The sequence below is a fragment of the Littorina saxatilis genome, linkage group LG6 (assembly GCF_037325665.1).
Source record: "Littorina saxatilis isolate snail1 linkage group LG6, US_GU_Lsax_2.0, whole genome shotgun sequence".
NCBI classification, from domain to species: Eukaryota; Metazoa; Mollusca; class Gastropoda; order Littorinimorpha; family Littorinidae; genus Littorina; species Littorina saxatilis.
In genome coordinates, this window is record NC_090250.1 from 30,956,765 (window position 1) to 30,976,509 (window position 19,745).

The window sequence follows — 19,745 nt, forward strand, 5'->3', positions numbered from 1 at the left end:
TGGTTATATCGGTTTTTGTTGTTGTTGATGAGTACGTAACAAAATGTAGTCAGTATAATTATATACGTTTGCACCATACCTCATCTCCCGTGAAATATCAACAGAGTTCGAAGTTTCAGTTTGTCAATCTGTATAGTATGATTTGTTTTCAAATACGTTTTGTCTTTCTTTCCTTGTCCTGGTTTGTTTACACTGAGATCATCGTCATTTTTTAATCTCGGAAGATCTAACTAGTGTTCTGAGCATCGCCTAAGTAGACATCAACAAGCATGTACATACTTGAATGATCTTGCCGTTGTCTATCTTTTGCGATATCATGTCCATTTGTGAAAAAAACATGAAAAAGTATCCAAATAATTATTTGACAAACGGAATGCCATACATTTCCACATCGCAACATTATTGAATATTTGTACCAGTTTCAATTTGTCTGATAGATGTTGAATGACACAGAAATAAAACGATTTCTTCGTGAACTTCAATTTAATATATCAGGTGTACGATACATCTACACAGTTGTGTGTGTGTGTGTGTGTGTGTGTGTGTGTGTGTGTGTGTGTGTGTGTGTGTGTGTGTGTGTATGTGTGTGTGTGTGAGTGTGTGTGTGTGTGTGTGTGTTCTTGAACATAACTACACCCATGTGTTTATGAGTTACATAATTATATGTATGCGTTCAGTCAGTCTGCATGTTTCCTTTCACAAAATAAGACACAACATCAAAAATGAATACAGATTTGATCTGCAAGGAGGAAATATCAAACCAACCCACACCCCAAACCTAAAGCAGCTCATGACAAACTTTTGGTACACACTTTGCAAAATAATACTCTAATTTCTAACCAGCTGCATTACACGCCGCCAACAGAGAGAGAACAAGTCGCGTAAGGCGAAATTACAACATTTAGTTAATCTGTCGAACCCACAGAATACAAGAAACTAAGTCCATCTCACGATGAACACGAGCCGAAATCATATGCACTCGACTTGTGAAATAGAAAGAAATCAAATACGACGAAGAGAAGAAAAAGTTTGAAAGTACCATTGAACTTCCATGTCGGCGTGTGGCTGAGCTTAAAATAGGAATGTTGTTGCAATCTGTTAGGCACTTTCCCTTTTGACAGGTAGTTTTTGCATGTACAGCAAAACACGGCCTTTTTTACAAATCCTAAAGACTGTCGGAAACTTTGCATGCTCTCTTGTGAACGCCATGTGAAACATTGATTCTGAAACAAAAATCTATGGCATGAATGACAATGGAAAGACGGTCTCTCTCTGATTCCAAGTTCATAATGACAGTTATAAAGTGCTGAATTTAAAAAATCTGTAGATGAAGTAAAATCATTTGAATGTTGGCTTGTTGAAACTTCATAACAAACAGCCACCTCGTCTATATCATTATCTGAAAGAATGCCAACTTCCTTTGAAACACCAACATTTGTATGGAAAACTTCTGTTTCTGTCATCTTTGATTTTATTTGACAACTTGGACTGATGGCATCTTCCAGAGATATATCCATTACTTTCAACTTGCGCCTTTTTGTATTCCTGTAAGCCTGCCACTTATTTATAAAAAGAAACGTTTGATACTTTTACCAAACAGTTAGTATAATGCACGATTTACCTGTATTCGTCTTTAAATTCTGCAAGACTGAAGCGAAAGAGGTCTGTCTCAGTTTTGTCGTCAGTTTGTTGTGTACATTTACACACGCACAACGAACAACACATGCACAGGCCCGGGGGAAGCTCTCCTTTCTTATGTCCGACGATAGACGTATACATGTAGTTTACATGTTTATTAGTCATCTATTTGATAGATTACGTGTATGATATGACGGAGAGTCGCATCGGTTTGATGCCGTGAACCCAACCGTGGCTGTGGCTGTCGTTTGAAGTAGCCTACTTCTTTATAAAGATTCATTTACATTCTACTTCTGACCAAGGCATGTTTGGTACCTACTGAATCCTTGTTGCGTGTAGTTTTACGTGGCACGTTGCCCAAAGTTGTATTCTTGAGGAGCATAAAATAAAACGTGTTACAAAGTTATCTCAAAACTCTGCAGTGACTGCTCGCGCAGCAGGTCAGCTAATTATAGCACGCAGCCTCCACAGACAGCTTTCGAGCCGAGACCATATGAGTCGCCGCTCCTGCTCACTCGTCAAAAACTGCACGCACTGCAGTGTTTTCAGTCACGAGAATAAAATAGCTTCGTCAATCCACGCGGCAAGGAAGTCGCTCGATTTTTGCGTGCAGCACGAAGTAAGCAGACATGCAAGAATAGCGACGGGTTCAAGTTTAGGTCGCTCCAGGAGAAAAATTCTTTTGGATGTTGGCCTTTAACGAAAGTTGTAACCCGAGCATTTGATGGCGGAAATAGGTAATCTTTTTTTCAGTTTCGTGCACCTCTCATTCTGGTGCTAGAAAAACACGGTATCACAGGGCAGACCATTGCAAATTGCCCTTTGACTTGTAGGAAGCTGATTGCTTCCCTTGGATCTGATGCTTCCCTTGGAACCTTTTTACATTTAGTCAAGTTTTGACTAAATGTTTTAACATAGAGGGGGAATCGAGACGAGGGTCGTGGTGTGTGTGTAGGTGTGTGTGTGTGTCTGTGCGTGTGTGTGTGTAGAGCGATTCAGACTAAACTACTGGACCGATCTTTATGAAATTTTACGTGAGAGTTCCTGGGTATGAAATCCCCGGACGTTTTTTTCATTTTTTCGATAAATGTCTTTTATGACGTCATATCCAGCTTTTTGTAAAAGTTGAGGCGGCACTGTCACACCTTCATTTTTCAATCAAATTGATTGAAATTTTGGCCAAGTAATCTCCGACAAAGGCCGGACTTCGGTATTGCATTTCAGCGTGGAGGCTGAAAAATTGATTAATGACTTTGGTCATTAAATATCTGAAAATTGTAATTAAAATTATTTTTTTATAAAACGATCCAAAATTACTTTTATTTTATTCTTCATCATGTTCTGATTCCAAAAACATTATAAATATGTTATATTCGGATTAAAAACAAGCTCTGAAAATTAAAAATATAAAAATAATGATTAAAATTAAATTTCCGAAATCGTTTTAAAAACAATTTCATCTTATTCCTTGTCGGTTCCTGATTCCAAAAACATATAGATATGATATGTTTGGATTAAAAACACGCTCAGAAAGTTAAAACGAAGAGAGGTACAGTAAAGCGTGCTATGCAGCACAGCGCAACCGCTACCGCGCTAAACAGGCTCGTCACTTTCACTGCCTTTTGCACTAGCGGCGGACTACAGTCATTGTGAAAAAATGCAGTGCGTTCAGTTTCATTCTGTGAGTTCCACAGCTTGACTAAATGTAGTAATTTCGCCTTACGCGACTTGTTTCTGTTTGTGGCTGTCTGTTTTGCCTTCTATGTTATGACTTTGTTTTCTAATTTTAAATTTTTTATTTCTCAGGCAGTGAAGGGGTTAAAGATTCTTTCTTTCTTTATTTGGTGTTTAACATCGTTTTCAACCGTTCAAGGTTATATCGCGACGGGGAAAAAGGGGGGGGGGGGATGGGATAGAGCCACTTGTTAATTGTTTCTTGTTCACAAAAGCACCAATCAAAAAACCGCTCCAGGTGAGGGGCTTGCAACGTAGTACTTCTTCTTCTTCTTCTGCGTTCGTGGGCTGAAACTCCCACGTACACTCGTGTTTTTTGCACGAGAGGAATTTTACGTGTATGACCGTTTTTACCCCGCCACTAAGGCAGCCATACGCCGCTTTCGGAGGAAACATGCTGGATATTTTCGTGTTTCTATAACCCACCGAACTCTGACATGGATTACAGGATCTTTTCCGTGCGCACTTGGTCTTGTGCTTGCGTGTACACACGAAGGGGGATAAGCCACTAGCAGGTCTGCACATAAGTTGACCTGGGAGATCGGAAAAATCTCCACACTTAACCCACCAGGCGGCCGCGACCGGGATTCGAACCATCGACCTTCCGATCAAGAGGCCGACGTCTTACCACCCCGCCACAGCGCCCGTCGCAACGTAGTACAATATATGACCTTACTGGGAGAATGCAAGTTTCCAGTACAAAGGAATTAACATTTCTTACATACTGCCTGACCAAAATCCTTACAAACATTGACTATATTCTATACAAGAAACACTTAACAAGGGTAAAAGGAGAAACAGAATCCGTTAGTCGCCTCTTACGACATGCTGGGGAGCATCGGGTAAATTCTTCCCCCTAACCTGCGGGGGGAGGGTTAAAGATGGCAATCGTGCGTGATGCTGAGAATCGTGCAGTAATGATGATGATTATGACAATAATGATGATGATGAACATAACAATGCAGCACCAGCCTCACAATTCATCTTGGTTAAACAGCAACACACACAGTCTGCAGTCTACACAGCTTCAGGAGTCCACACATCCCAACTTGCCTTTTTCATGGTTTTCAACACACAGCATACCCACACCAAAAAACAAAGGGAGTTAGAATGGTAAGGTTTTGTAAATGACAGCAAAGAATATGTACCTGTGCAAGTGTTAGCATGTTTGACACTATCATACAATGACATGCAAAACCAATGCAGACTGAAAAACACAACTTTCTCTTGTTTAGTATTTAATGTTTTTCATGTTTACATCAACCAGTAATAATCTGTGCACATGACTGGACAAAACTCATTATCAACTGAATTAAACCAACAACACTTTATGTATATACATGTATATATATATATACAATTAATTATTTAAACAATACAGTACTTGCGCTTGCAATAATGGACAATACGAAAATTGAGAGAAAAGCCACACACAGATCTGGTGTAAAGGTACTGGTACATGTATCAATGTGGCACAAATTATCAAAGTAATAATATGTCAAGGAAACAAAGTTCATTTCTCCAACAGAATAAACAAGTTAGAACTGGCGATAGCATTTCTTTCTTTCTTTATTTGGTGTTTAACGTCGTTTTCAACCACGAAGGTTATATCGCGACGGGGAAAGGGGGGAGATGGGATAGAGCCACTTGTCAATTGTTTCTTGTTCACAAAAGCACTAATCAAAAATTTGCTCCAGGGGCTTGCAACGTAGTACAATATATTACCTTACTGGGAGAATGCAAGTTTCCAGTACAAAGGACTTAACATTTCTTACATACTGCTTGACTAAAATCTTTACAAAAATTGACTATATTCTATACAAGAAACACTTAACAAGGGTAAAAGGAGAAACAGAATCCGTTAGTCGCCTCTTACGACATGCCGGGGAGCATCGGGTAAATTCTTCCCCCTAACCCGCGGGGGGTTGGCGATAGCACCTATACCTACAAAGCAGTTTGTGATTATAGTTGGAAGGTTGATTGATCAGAGTGTATAAAACATATTACCGTCATAAAATCAAATGCAAAACAGTTGGCTATGAACATCAGATTACAAGAATATAAAAGAAAGATATCAACATCCCATAATAACATGTCTTGAACTGCCACTGTATTAAAAAAAAAACCATCAGTCTGACATGTGCTCTGTGCATTTCTCTTTCTCATGTACCCAAGAGAGGCGACTGGAATGAACATTACAATGTCACTCACAAACTTCTAAAAAGCAATCAGACATTCAGAAACATTCAGACATTCACATTTATACAGCAAGCAACCAGCCAAAACAGGCCATCTATCGAGCCAATCTAAGACCTGGAAGCCACATTTGAAAAATAAAAGAATAAAACGAAAGGGGAGGATATCTTGCACACCTATTATTCTCAGAACCTTGCCAAAAACTGCAGCAGTTGAAAAAGAACTGTTAACAAAAGGTTCGTTTATTGGAAGGCTGAGAGTGTTTAAAAAGAACAATAACAAGAACAAGACATATATGTTATATGAAGTCTTATATCGCATAACATCCACTGGTATTTGTCTTGGTGTGGATAACATTTCAAAAACCAGTACAATATTGGATTATAACAGTTTTGTTGAAAAGGCGACTAGAGGGTGGGAGGTACATGAACAATGAAAAGGACCAAGCTCTGTATTTGTCTCTAATTTAAATTGAAATGCTTTGCAACTATCTGGTAAATATTGTTTTGCTCCTATTCTTCTGTTAACTTCAGTAGCGCTGCATTGTAAAAGTCAAGATTATGTATCAGCACATCAACATGAATACAAACTCCTGAATCACTGGGAGAGATTTCCCTGAAGAATCAGTTTAAACCAAATCTGTTTACATAAGAATCTGATGTAACAGTTCTGTTTGCTGTGTAAAAACAATTAGTATCGTGTGGAAAACCATTCTGACCATTTCCACTTCAAAATCTTTCTTTTACACAGAGCTTCTTTATATATATATTCATTCCATTTCATCAACGCCTCCTTGCAAATCACTGCAGTCTTTCAACTGCCATATGCATTTAGCCTTGCTCTCTTGCGCTAAATCAAGAAAATGTTTTGCTTTGCTTTAAGACTGGGAGAGTACCTACAGCAATTCTACATAAGACAAAAATCTCTTACCTGCAGCTAAAGGTTGAAAATTCATCGTATTATACCCAAGTTTCTTTGACTTATCATCATGGGTGCTAATCAAAAAACAAAAGTGCTGAATTTCATCCTTTAATCAGCATCACACAAGTAACCACAACAAAAACGTTACGTGCAGGCAGAAGAAGTCTACACAAGGAAAATCACTGCTTCCTTATGTGTGTTGAACCAAAGGATGCTCAAAACAAATTCTGGAGAAAAAGACAATTATCATCAAAACTGACCTATATGTAAAAACAAGAAGGGCAAAGCCCATACGACTCACATGCTTTACACATTTTTCCTACCAAAATACATGTGACCTTGACCCAAGGTCAAGGTCATCCAAGGTCATGCAACACAAAGCTGTTAATTCAAGACATAGGAAGTACAATGGTGCTTATTGGCTCTTTCTACCATGAGATATGGTCACTTTTAGTGGTTCACTACCTTATTTTGGTCACATTTCATAAGGGTCAAAGTGACCTTGACCTTGATCATATGTGACCAAATGTGTCTCATGATGAAAGCATAACATGTGCCCCACATAATTTTTAAGTTTGAAACAGTTATCTTCCATAGTTCAGGGTCAAGGTCACTTCAAAATATGTATACAATCCAACTTTGAAGAGCTCCTGTGACCTTGACCTTGAAGCAAGGTAAACCAAACTGGTATCAAAAGATGGGGCTTACTTTGCCCTATATATCATATATAGGTGAGGTATTCAATCTCAAAAACTTCAGAGAAAATGTGAAAAATGTGAAAAATAGCTGTTTTTTAGGCAACATTTATGGCCCCTGCGACCTTGACCTTGAAGCAAGGTCAAGATGCTATGTATGTTTTTTGGGGCCCTGTCATCATACACCATCTTGCCAAATTTGGTACTGATAGACTGAATAGTGTCCAAGAAATATCCAACGTTAAAGTTTTCCGGACGGACGGACGGACGTCCGGACGGACGTCCGGACAGACGGACGGACGGACGGACGACTCGGGTGAGTACATAGACTCACTTTTGCTTCGCATGTGAGTCAATGAAGAGAGAACAACTGCTTTCTTCTTCCATTCATCAGCTTCCTTTCAAAGAAACACATCTGTTTCCACAACTATGCATTCACACAATATTACATATTGCCACACTTGCTGTGCTGACAAGCACAGAAAAATAATGAAAAAATACAGTCCTCCAAGCTCAAATCATAACAGGCATACCAATAATATTCATTTGTAACATAAACTACACACACACACACACACACACACACACTTGTTTAAACATCCACTCAATGCAAGGTTGTCAAAGAAAAGAAAATCATCATCTTCTGACTACATAAAATATATACGGTATTTTCCGGGTCATAAGGCGCGACTTTTTTCCTCGAGTTTGACCCCTGCGCCTTGTATAACAAGCGCCTAATGCCTAATCCCTTTATGAAATACGAAGAAGAAAAAATTGGGAAAAAACCACATGATGGGGAACGAAACCTGACAAGAACTCACTGTTTCCTCTCTCAGATATGACAGGGGAACCACCTCTCATAGCTAAAACTGGGTCATTGACCCCTGGGAAGAAGGTCAGTGTCTATAAACAAGGCAACCCAGCTATCACAATAGACCTGCCTTTGATCTCCTGCACACACAGAGCACACATATTTCCACTCTGTATTCTTCCTTTGATGTGCGGCTTATTTTCATTCTTCGACGGTTTGTTACCGGTATACTTTTTCAATTTTGGTGCCCCCTGCGCCCAATGGGTGATTGGATTACAATTTTTTTTTTAAAGACTGTAGCGCCTTGTAACCTGGAAAATACGGTAGTAGCTTACATGCAACTGTAGAACTGAACAGTGAGCCGCTCGTCACAAATTAATCAAAGCTGACATGTGTAACCATCCCCCTCTCTTTCAACACACACACACACACACACACACACACACACACACACACACACACACACAATCTCTCTTTAGCTAATTATGCATCATTAAAATAAATCTTACCATTTGACAAATAATAAAAAAAACATTGCACATTAATTAAAAGGGTTAAAATCTACTATAGCCACTGTTTGAACTACGTTACATTGTGTGCATATTCTACAGTGTACATGTACATCCATTCTTTCCTAGAGATGTACTTCTCACGAGAAGTCCTGTTGCTTACTTAAAATACATGTATAAAACATCCTATGCAAGAACTAGTAAGAAAACGTGAGAAGGCTCTCCTTTTACAATGATTATTTACACGTATGTACACACACAAAATGTGGCAATGAATGATATATGTACATGTACATAAAAAGCATGTGTATAAAAGGCAAAAACAAGAGAAAAACAAATGCATAAAGATGACTCAATTACAAAGCCCCACAGCCCACATGTTTTCAAAAGTACACAAACCTCTAAAAAGCATACATCTGAGTGTCTTTTTGTCCATCGTTTGATACTTGGGAACCCCTATTTTAGACTTCCCCCCTTTTAGGATATTGAAGCATCAAGTGGGTCTGCAGAATGAAGGCATGACTGAGCTGACTGGTAAAGGCCTTCCTTAACTTAAGCCGTAAGTTAAATTCGCGAAGAAATCGCATGTCTTTTTACCAAAGATTCAGAGCCAAAGCTTCCTGCCGTCGACTTTGCTAAATTAGTTTGAACAATCTTTCTTTGCTAAATTAGTTTGAACAATCTTTCTTTCTTTATTTGGTGTTCAACGTCGTTTTCAACCACGAAGGTTATATCGCGACGGGGAAAGGGGGGAGATGGGATAGAGCCACTTGTCAATTGTTTCTTGTTCACAAAAGCACTAATCAAAATTTACTCCAGGGGCTTGCAACGTAGTACAATATATTACCTTACTGGGAGAATGCAAGTTTCCAGTACAAAGGACTTAACATTTCTTACATACTGCTTGACTAACATCTTTACAAAAATGGACTATATTCTATACAAGAAACACTTAACAAGGGTAAAAGGAGAAACAGAATCCGTCAGTCGCCTCTTACGACATGCTAAGGAGCATCGGGTCAATTCTTCCCCCTAACCCGCGTTTTTTTTTTAGGATATTGAAGCATCAAGTGAGTCTGCAGAATGAAGGCATGTCTGAGCTGACTGGTAAGGGCCTTCCTTAAGTTAAGCCCTAAGTTAAATTCGCGAAGAAATCGCATGTCTTTTTACCAAAAATTCAGAGCCAAAGCTTCCTGCCGTCGACTTTGCTAAATTAGTTTGAACAATCTTTTATTCATGTTTTCCATGTTCATGAAATTGACATTTTCATGAAATGGAAACAACAAGCCTACGGCTTATGGTGGTGTCTTCAAAACAAACTTGCAATAAGAAATAAGAACATGGCCGATTTTCCTCAATTAATATCAGGCTTATTAGCCAAGTCCTGTGCCTCTCTTCTTCAGAAAATGCCTGGTACAGTGATGCTTATCATGAGCAAATCCAACCACTGAGGAACATCCGAGAGTTTCCAGGTGAAGAGGAACTTCACACAACACAGGTCAAAAGTTAATGTCCTGTGTTAGGAGGTGTCCTTTCATCAAAGGGTCCTAGTATGACAGGTTTCAAAGCACATCTACCACCAGCATAGAGAGAAAACAGAACACACTTATCAGCACTCTCACACGAGGAAGAACATACACTCACACTTTCACGTCTTCATCCAAACATATATGAAAACCACTGTGGAATGTTTCATTACACAAGTAAAGGAATGGGGAAGGATGCGTCATGGTTTATATTAAACAATTGTATGTACAGCATACTACATGGCGAGAGAATTTGTCAGAATGTGCAATTACGCATCTCAGAACATTACTTATTAGGTATGCAGCAGAGGCTATTTTCACTGAAATTATCAATGGAAAAAGAAATCAGTAATACTAATAAAGATGGGAAACCACAGATCATGCACATGTTAATCAACCTGATATGATGGCAAACAGTACACAGTTCATATGAAAAAATAAATGCATTAAATACAAATCTTTCTTCCAGCATGAAGCTCTAAAGTACAAACAAACCAACAGAACATCATTCATAGCCTCAACACAAAAGAAAGTAAACCGGGAAAAAAGAAAGTTGATGACCACACTGAGAGTTAACGCAATCAAGAAGATCAAAAGCTTTACGGACAGAACACAAAGAGGCAAAGAAAGGCACACCATTAAAGTCAGACATACTGTCCCCTGCCAGGCAAGCTCCTATGTACATGATACTGAAGAAAATGTTCCGTGAACAAATGCAGGCGGTGAAATCATCACAGTTCAAATGTGGGTTTTCTATGGACAATAATCTTACCTGGCAAGATTAACTGACAGAACATCAGAGATTCACCAACAGAAACCATTCACCCATGAGGCATAAACACATTAGTTATATCTTTATCCTTGAATACTTGTGTCTTGTTTAACTATTAGCTTGACTATAACGCTTCTCTGATCTGATGCCTGTTTAGAAATAATGGAAATCTTTCTTTCTTTATTTGGTGTTTAACGTCGTTTTCAACCACGAAGGTTATATCGCGACGGGGAAAGGGGGGAGATGGGATAGAACCACTTGTTAATTGTTTCTTGTTCACAAAAGCACTAATCAAAAATTTGCTCCAGGGGCTTGCAACGTAGTACAATATATTACCTTACTGGGAGAATGCAAGTTTCCAGTACAAAGGACATTTCTTACATACTGCTTGACTAAAATCTTTACAAACATTGACTATATTCTATACAAGAAACACTTAACAAAGGGTAAAAGGAGAAACAGAATCCGTTAGTCACCTCTTACGACATGCTGGGGAGCATCGGGTAAATTCTTCCCCCTAACCCGCGGGGGGGGGGGGAGGGGGGGGGGGGGGGTAATAATGGAAATGGCGTTTCGGAGTTTTATAGGAAATTGAAAGACAAACTGATTTTTCTTCCTCTCTCCTGTGTCAGGAGTCCTTAACTTCCGTTCGCGGTCATATTTTACTGTTGGCCCAATTAGAGAAAAAAATTGTGCCCATTACAATCCTTCTAAAATTCTTCAAACTAACCAAAATTAATATGTAGTTGAAACAAAGGATACATACGTTCAGATGATTTTCATTATAGCCTTGCATACAACATATATAATCTGTTTGTCTTTTCATAATTATTTTGTTGTAAAAGCTATCAGGCAGCTGATCCACTCAACGCTAAAACTTTATTCAGGGTTATTTTAACCCAAGACAAGATTAAAACGCCAAATATTTTTAGAGATCGTCCTCCAGTCATATATTCCTGATGACCTTGTCCATAGTACATACAGCCAAGTCTCATCTATATTTCAATTACCCCACTTCTGATTTAATCTTTTCTGGTTAACTAATGCAGTTTCAAGAACAGTTACAGTAAAGGGGGGAAATCGGGTTGTCAAGGTTACCCAAAGTTTATCAATCATGGTGGATGATTGGCCATTCAATAGTGAAATAATACACTGTTTTCCTCGTCATCCTATAAGAAAAATGATATATATCAATACTCAGAAAGAATCTGAACCCAGGCTAGTGAAGAATGAGATGATATCCAGATACTGCAAAAATAATGACTGGGGTAAAACACAACATGACTTAAGCAAAATCAAGCTAATGAACAGAAACATCAAGTAACCCGATGCATAGCAGTGTCATTGTAAAATGACACAATTTAGCTGTCAATACCCCTACACACCAGCAAGAGCGCATTGTAGTTTGTTGTTTTCAACTCAAATTGGCACAGGATCAGGCACAACAATCACAGAAATTGTAATAGTCACCTTTCTTCATTATGAAAAAAAATAGCTTTCAAAAATTTGGGGTTTCTATGGATTTTACAGTGAACAAACCATTCAGAAAATCCTTGAAAAAGACGCAGACATTTACTTCTGCCTCCTATGCTGCATCAGTTCTTTCTGTATCTGTTATTAGAAGGCTAATTTGGTTGCAGTGCTAACACCGACAATGCATGATAGAATAATATCTATACTTCCTTGTAATTGTAAACCTGTGCTGTGACTTCCATTTTTTAGTGTTTCAAATTCAATCATCTTTTCCTATTCATTTAACAGCTTCAGGAATTACTACTAACACAAAAACCTAAAAGTTAACTGGAAGGAATTGGCCAATCCTAAGACTTAGATTCTGATCACAAAAAAAGAGCATTTGAAAACAATGTAAAAGTGACAAATCACTCAAACTGTACATCTTCAAAAAGGAAAATCATGTAACTGCCATAAAATCCACTCGCAGCAGAATAAGTGTCCAAACACAAAACACAGACCTAACACAGAGGAATGTTAAATGTCTGAGCTCCAATGACCAAACCTCACTGTATCATGCTTCAAGCAATCTTAACTGCCAAACATCTCTCTTCCCTTTGAGAAAAAAAGAAAAGGTCCAAATGTTTCACATTTCAAAAAAAGGAAGAAGCCAGGTAACTTGAACTTTGCTCTATCTGATGGACAAAACATCACCAATTTCTTACTTACACACAAAAACTGCAAACTCCTTCAAAATGTCAGCTAACTAAACAAACTTTCACGACTCCTTGACATTGTCGTGCTCATTCTCCCCAGGTTCGCAACAAAAAGAAGAATGTTCATAAAATAACAAATCTACAAACTTTTCAAAGAATCAAGTTTCACTACATTGTTCAGCTTTCAGAGACAAACGTTCGTAATATGTCAAGTTGCTCTTGGAAAGTATATGACTATGAGCAAACACTTGTCTTAGTAAGATGTATTCGTGGCATACGTTTTGCTACAAGGAAATACAGGAACATTTTTTCCCCAACCCATGAAGAGACTGAGAGGGTTCATTTATAATGACAGTTCATCTACAGACCGTAAGATCACCAAACACTGCGAGGTCAACAAAGTACTGCTGGGGTTGTTCATGCACCGGTTGAAGAGCCAAACAGAAAGAAGTTTTCTTTATACCTTTATCGAAAGTGGCCGAGCATATCTTGCAGACTGACTGCTTCTGATTCTATGCTTTTTTCATCTGACTAGAGTGATGCAGAGACTGACATTGAGATTTTGAGTATGAAGAGAGAAATATCAAGAACAGATCTCCTTTCAGAATACCATTCTTAAACATTCAAAAACAGTTGATCATCATACTGTGGCCTAAATTGAGCTTCTAGCATAACTTTTTGTTTTACAAAGCACTCATGACATGCAATAAAAAAAAAACACATGCAAAATTTCCAGAAAATGATCCGTCAGATGAACTGATTATGTCCAGTCTTTGTCTGGTTACAGGCTGACATTGAAGAAGAAAAATTACCAGCCAACAAATCAGCGATGGCTATCAAAAGTCCCTCTGCTTCAGCGTATCCAAAACGTGTTAACAATTGAGATGCTAACTACTTCATTCATACAGCATTTTCTGCAAGTCCTGACGTTTCCCAGGGAAAGCTTATGACCTATCCTACCAATAAATGTCACTAAAATGATGATGTTTTGCAGAAGTGGCCCGGTGAAGACAATCTACAGTGGCAGTGACTATTGCGCATCTTGGTCTTTGAGTTTGAGCACGATCCACTTCTTGATGAACACATCCTCCATTCCTGTGACAATGACACACAGCAAGATGACAACTCTCTGTGCTGCTTCAGCGTGACACTGTAGCACTCTCCACAACATTACATCCCGTGGCATGAATACTGTGCCACATGGCCTGAACCACACCAACGCTTTACTAAAACCATACCGAATGAAGAGCACACAATGCCTTACCACAAAGCAAGCAGACACTAATATGCTACATGGTGAAAGCATCAATGTTTTTCCCCCTCTCCATCCATGCTGAACTTTCTGCTGCACACAGCGAACAAGTCTTGACCAGCCCTTGCAGCTGACTGACCAAAGCCATCCACTGATGAAGTCACTCCCAACTAAACCACCCATACATCTGACCAATCACAGGCCTGCTTCACATTCGCTCCATGACACAGTACCACCGCATCCCAAGACAGGGGGAACACGCGCGCAAAGTGGTCAGCAAGATGGCCGCTGTCCAAGACGCTGACAGAGGAGGCTGCGCCTATGTGTCTAGAAACTCTACGTAGTTTGCTGGTACCAGACCTGTCTTCCCATCCAGCTCCCCTTCCAACCACCCTGGCTCCCGTGATGGCCTCACTGCAATCATAGGAGGCATGATTAAAGTTCTGTTTGCAATGACTGTATGGCCAAACATGGCACAGAACTGTTAAAATACTGCAAGTCTACAGAAAAAGATATCACTGCACTGTCTTCAGCAAAATTGCTTCCTTTTGCAAACAAATATGAGTTTCATCAAAGTTACAAAAGTAATGCCAACTGCAAACTAACGTCATTTTTTTTTTTAATACAATTTGATACAAATTTGTGTTGTTTTTTTCCAAAACAAAGCTTGGGAAAAATTTTCTTTTGACATGAAAATGTGCCTGCTCCGGCAAGTCTAATACCAAGACATCAAGAAATCAAAACGGTCTGGATTTATACATCATCCAACTGCGCATTCATTTCTGCTATCTATCATATGACTGAAATTACTTAGTTGCATGGTCCTGCAGAGGTTAACAAATCAAAATGCAGGCACAAATTACCGGTAGTTAGCAGTTGACCTTGAGACATAGTTCAAGCTAAAGAAACACCACCATGTAGAGAGAAAAATCCAGACTTACCATTGTATATCATCTGGTTGGCTTCAAAAGACAACTCTGTTTCATGTCCTGCTTTGCACGGGTACCGCGTTATCACAGTCCTGAAAAAGCAAAAGGCAAATTTTTCACTCTTAATTTTTTCACTCTTAATTCTCTGCAGTCTCAAACAACTCATCCTACAAATAACCAAACACACCAGATATTCAAAGAATGAAATTTCAGGACACACTGACAAACTCCACTTACAAGAAGGGAAAATGTGAGGGACAGTTCAAATCAGGAGCAGTATCTCATGTGTAACCATTGTGAACACACCGACAGGCACACACACAGAGACACGCACACATACACATGTAGCATGCACAAACACACACACATACACGCAATTACGCAAGCAAACATACAAGCATACACACACACACTCTCTTGGACAGAGACCTTATTTTTATTTAGTTATCTCATTTGTTTGCTTGAGTGTTTATCTGTATGTTCCTTGTCTGTTTCATTGTTAGTTTGAATCTTTCCTTGTCAATCCTTTTTCTGTTACAGTTTCGTGCATTGCCTTCACAAATAAAATATGTGCCAGTGTGCGTCTCTTTGACAGAAACACAAAGTCAAGAGAGGAAGCTGAGAACTGAATATAAGAGACACAATGGCGATTAGACAAGAATTCACACAAGGATCACTTACTTGCGAGGTGTCTTTGACCCTGAACTAGAGAGACTAGCGTGGCTGCCTGTTAAACTGCTTGTGCTGTGCATCGAAGAGTTCCTGTTACACAACCAAACAAGTCAACTCAAACTATTGCTGAACAAATAGATAATGATAGACCTACATTGGAACATTGGCAGTCTCTTTGTTTTTGGATTTAAGACTGCGCTCGCTTTGTTCCTTCCCTATAATATATGTGTCTATGTTTTTTTCCTGTTTTTGCGTGTTGTCTGTGCCAGTGTGTCTATGTTTTTTTCCTGTTTTTGCGTGTTGTCTATTTTTGGTGAAAAAAGTTTAGGGTCTGCAGGAACAAATAAGTTAGGTACAGTTACCGTACCAAAACAATTGAACAAAATGAAATAGTAAGGCCTAACCAGCGGGTCGATATTATACTTGCAGACAACTATAAGCCCTGCAGATATACCGAAAAGCTTTTGGAATTTGATAACTAGGGTCAAAGGAGCAAAGAACTTGAAGAAAAGAAATATAATTATAAAGACTTATATAATATAATTTTTTAACCTATGTTGATCTCTTCCAGGCTTAATGAATGGTGGAGGGCTGGGGCTTGTCGGTGAGGCAGTAGGAACAATAATTACAGAAAGAGAAAAAAAGACAGACAGAACAGAAAAAGTATAATCAGAAACAAAATGAAGGAAAGTAAAAAAAAACATAAGACAAGCTGTCAGCATCTCCTCGCTGTTCAGATTAAAACATGGCTATATATACAAACATGTGACAAAATGTTACATTTCCTTGACAGCATACTTTCAGCATAAATGCAAACCAAAAAGCGGCAAAAATAAAAAAAAATAAATAAAAAATAAAAAAGCACACAAACTAATTAATCCCTGCATAAAATACATGTACCAACAAAGCACCCTGAGACAAGTATTCCTGGGAATGCATATGGGGTTTACGATATCCAAGCCTGAACTTTGGGGTGGTGAAGTTTTGGAGAGAACTATAACGAGTAAGAAAAGGTCGAAAAATAAAACACTTTTGAAAAATTGGAGACCAATTACTCTGTTAAATACGGTCTATAAGATTGCATCAACGTGCATTGCAGAACGGTTTAAACGTGTTTTGCCAAATCTGATTCATGATGATCAAAAAGGCTTCTTGAAAGGAAGATATATTGGTGAAAACGTCAGATTAATATATGATACCCTGTTCTACTCAAATAAACATAATATACCTGGCCTACTTTTGATGGTCGACTTTGAAAAGGCTTTCGACAGTGTTGCCTGGTCATTTATTGAAAAATCTTTGAGCAAATTTAACTTTGGAAATGACATGAAACGATGGATTTTTACTTTTTATTGCAAAATTAAGTCCTGTGTTTCAGTCAATGGTCGGTATTCAGCATGGTTTAATGTAGGTCGAGGCACCCGGCAAGGGGATCCGCTGTCACCTTATCTATTTTTGATTTGTGCTGAAATATTGTCTCTTATGGTACGCCAGAACAAAAAGATTGGTGGTATGAATATTCTTGGCGAAAATATTTTATTGTCACAATTCGCTGATGATACCAGTCTGTTTCTTGATGGTACAGAGCAATCTTTTTGCGAAAGTATAAAAGTGTTACAACATTTTGCATCACTGTCAGGTCTGAGAATGAACTATGATAAAACAATTGTAGTTTGGTTAGGACCTTTAAAGTTTAGCAAAAGAAGATTTTTGCCTGATATGAATTTTACCTGGAACCCGGATAATTTTAAAGCACTTGGCGTTATTTTTTCGGTGAATATATCCGAGGTTGTTTTTCTTAACTATAGAAATAAGTTAAAGGAAATTCAAAAACTTCTGAATTCATGGACCAGAAGGAACCTGACACCTTTTGGTAAAATAACAGTCCTAAAAACCTTGGCTATTTCCAAATTGACACATTTGTTTACTAATTTACCTGATCCAGACGAACAGTTTATGATGGAGTTAAATAATATTTTTTTCAAATTTCTTTGGGATGGAAAAAGAGATAAAATTAAAAGAAGTACGGTCACCCAACCCTATGAAGATGGAGGATTAAAGATGGTTGACGTGAAAAGTTTTCTGTCATCTCTAAAAATCGTTTGGTTAAAAAGAGTTGATGGCCTTACTGGATTAATATCAAGATTATTGTTTAAAGCATGTCCATCTGTTACAACAATTAATATGAGAGGAGAGGAATTTGCAAATGTTTTGATGCAGAGAATGGAAAACCCGTTTTGGACCAATGTTTTTAAACATTATAAGAAACTACATGGAAAATGTGACCCTATAACCTTTAACGATTTTGTATCAGAATGTTTACATTATAATGTTAATATTCGGAGAGATAAAAAGACAGTGTACATTCAAAATTGGATCGACAATGGAATAGCTCAGATTGGTCATATTTTGGGACAAAATGGATACTTATCCTATAATGCGTTTAAAATCAAATATCCAAATGTGCGAGGCGATTTTGTATTGTATCAAGGTGTAATCCAGGCTGTTAAGAAATATCAGAGAAAAATCGGCTTAGAATTTGATAAACATTTTATTATGACAGAGCCCATTGTGTGGAAATGTATTTGTAAAGGTAAGACACAACTTATTTACAAAAAACTGATTGAACATACTACGGTCCCAAAATGTATCGAAAAATGGTCTGAATCTTTAGACTGTTTGTTAGATAAGAAGGCTATCTTTCAACATGTTTTTAAAACAACAAAAGACACTTGTCTGAGATGGTTCCAGTACCGATTATTGTACAGAATTTTGCCCACAGAAAGGTTTCTATTTTTGCGAAAAATTGTGGATACGTCATTGTGTACATTTTGTGGTAGAAATGAAGAAACCCTTTTACATATGTTTTGGGAGTGTGATAAAGTGCAGACTTTTTGGATAGAATTTGTAAATTGGCTAAAGGCGAACTGCACCCATTGCAACAATTTAAAACTGTCTAAAGAACTGGTTCTTCTTGGAGTGGCGAACAATGTAGTCACCGATAAAGCTTTTGATGTGTTATTAATCTGTGCCAAACACCATGTATATATTTCCAAAATGAACAAAAAGACCCCTCATTTTCAGACATTTAGTAGAAACTTTAAGCAAAGATTTATTTGTGAAAAGTATAACGCAGTTGTGAATAATACAGTAGATAAATTCTACAAGGATTGGCGCCTGTATATGCACGTTTTGATGTAACCCTTAGGTTTTTTCGTTCCTAAAACCTTTTGATAATGCGACCACCAAACCACTGAACATCCCCCCCTCCCCATTCCATCCTCCCACCCCATGTATGTTGTAATTGTCCAAGTGTGTTTTTCTGTTATATGTTTCTGTCCTTTCGGTTAGGTGATGTCCTGTAATGTACAGCATATATACATGTAAAAAAAAAAAAAATGTACAAAAAGAGAATAAAAAATAAAAAATAAAAAAAAAAAAAAAAAAAAAGAAAAGGTCTTCATAAATTTAACGGATGATTCATATTCTTCAGACAATTCCTGAAGTCAAAGACTGCAGCTTGAATTTCTCAGGCAATGAATGTGAGGAAGCAGGATCATGAGGTCCACACTAATAACAAGCCTTGCCTTAACAGTATTCTTACACAATGTTGTGCAGTAACATTCAACCCTAAAATAATTCCCACAATTTCCTTTTCAAGTTTCAAGTTCATCAAAGCACTCTTTGCTGTCCATGTATTATACGATGTTCAGATATAACTCTGTTCGCGGACTACGTGTGGAGACAAGCTGTTCGCTATAGATCAGTCGCCAATAATGCCAGGTGGGAAAGCTTGCCTCGACACTGTTTTGCAGAGAAACATGTCTTTCACAAACCCATACAAAGTTATTTGCACAATTTCTAGGGCTTTATCATTGCCTGAGCAATACAGTGGAAACCCCACCCCCCCCTTTGAGACCCC

The 19,745-nt window shown here is 38.2% G+C and overlaps 2 protein-coding genes across 3 annotated transcripts in view; both read right to left on the minus strand.

Annotated features, from left to right (window-relative positions):
* Positions 1 to 4,593: 4,593 nt before the first annotated feature.
* LOC138968988 (lipoyl synthase, mitochondrial-like) overlaps positions 4,594 to 19,745 on the minus strand; it is a 115,920-nt gene continuing 100,768 nt past the window's right edge. Inside the window, exon 12 of the transcript XR_011456337.1 lies at positions 4,594 to 11,138. The gene's annotated coding sequence lies outside the window, so the exon portion shown is untranslated. The remainder of the gene's footprint in view (positions 11,139 to 19,745) is intronic.
* LOC138968983 (rho GTPase-activating protein 26-like) overlaps positions 11,363 to 19,745 on the minus strand; it is a 61,425-nt gene continuing 53,042 nt past the window's right edge. For both annotated transcript variants that reach the window (XM_070341666.1, XM_070341665.1), the window contains 3 exons: positions 15,833 to 15,913; positions 15,164 to 15,243; positions 11,363 to 14,636 (listed from right to left, as the gene is read on the minus strand). In XM_070341666.1, coding sequence (XP_070197767.1) covers positions 14,542 to 14,636; positions 15,164 to 15,243; positions 15,833 to 15,913 — 256 coding nt within the window. In that variant the 3' untranslated portion in view covers positions 11,363 to 14,541. The remainder of the gene's footprint in view (positions 14,637 to 15,163; positions 15,244 to 15,832; positions 15,914 to 19,745) is intronic.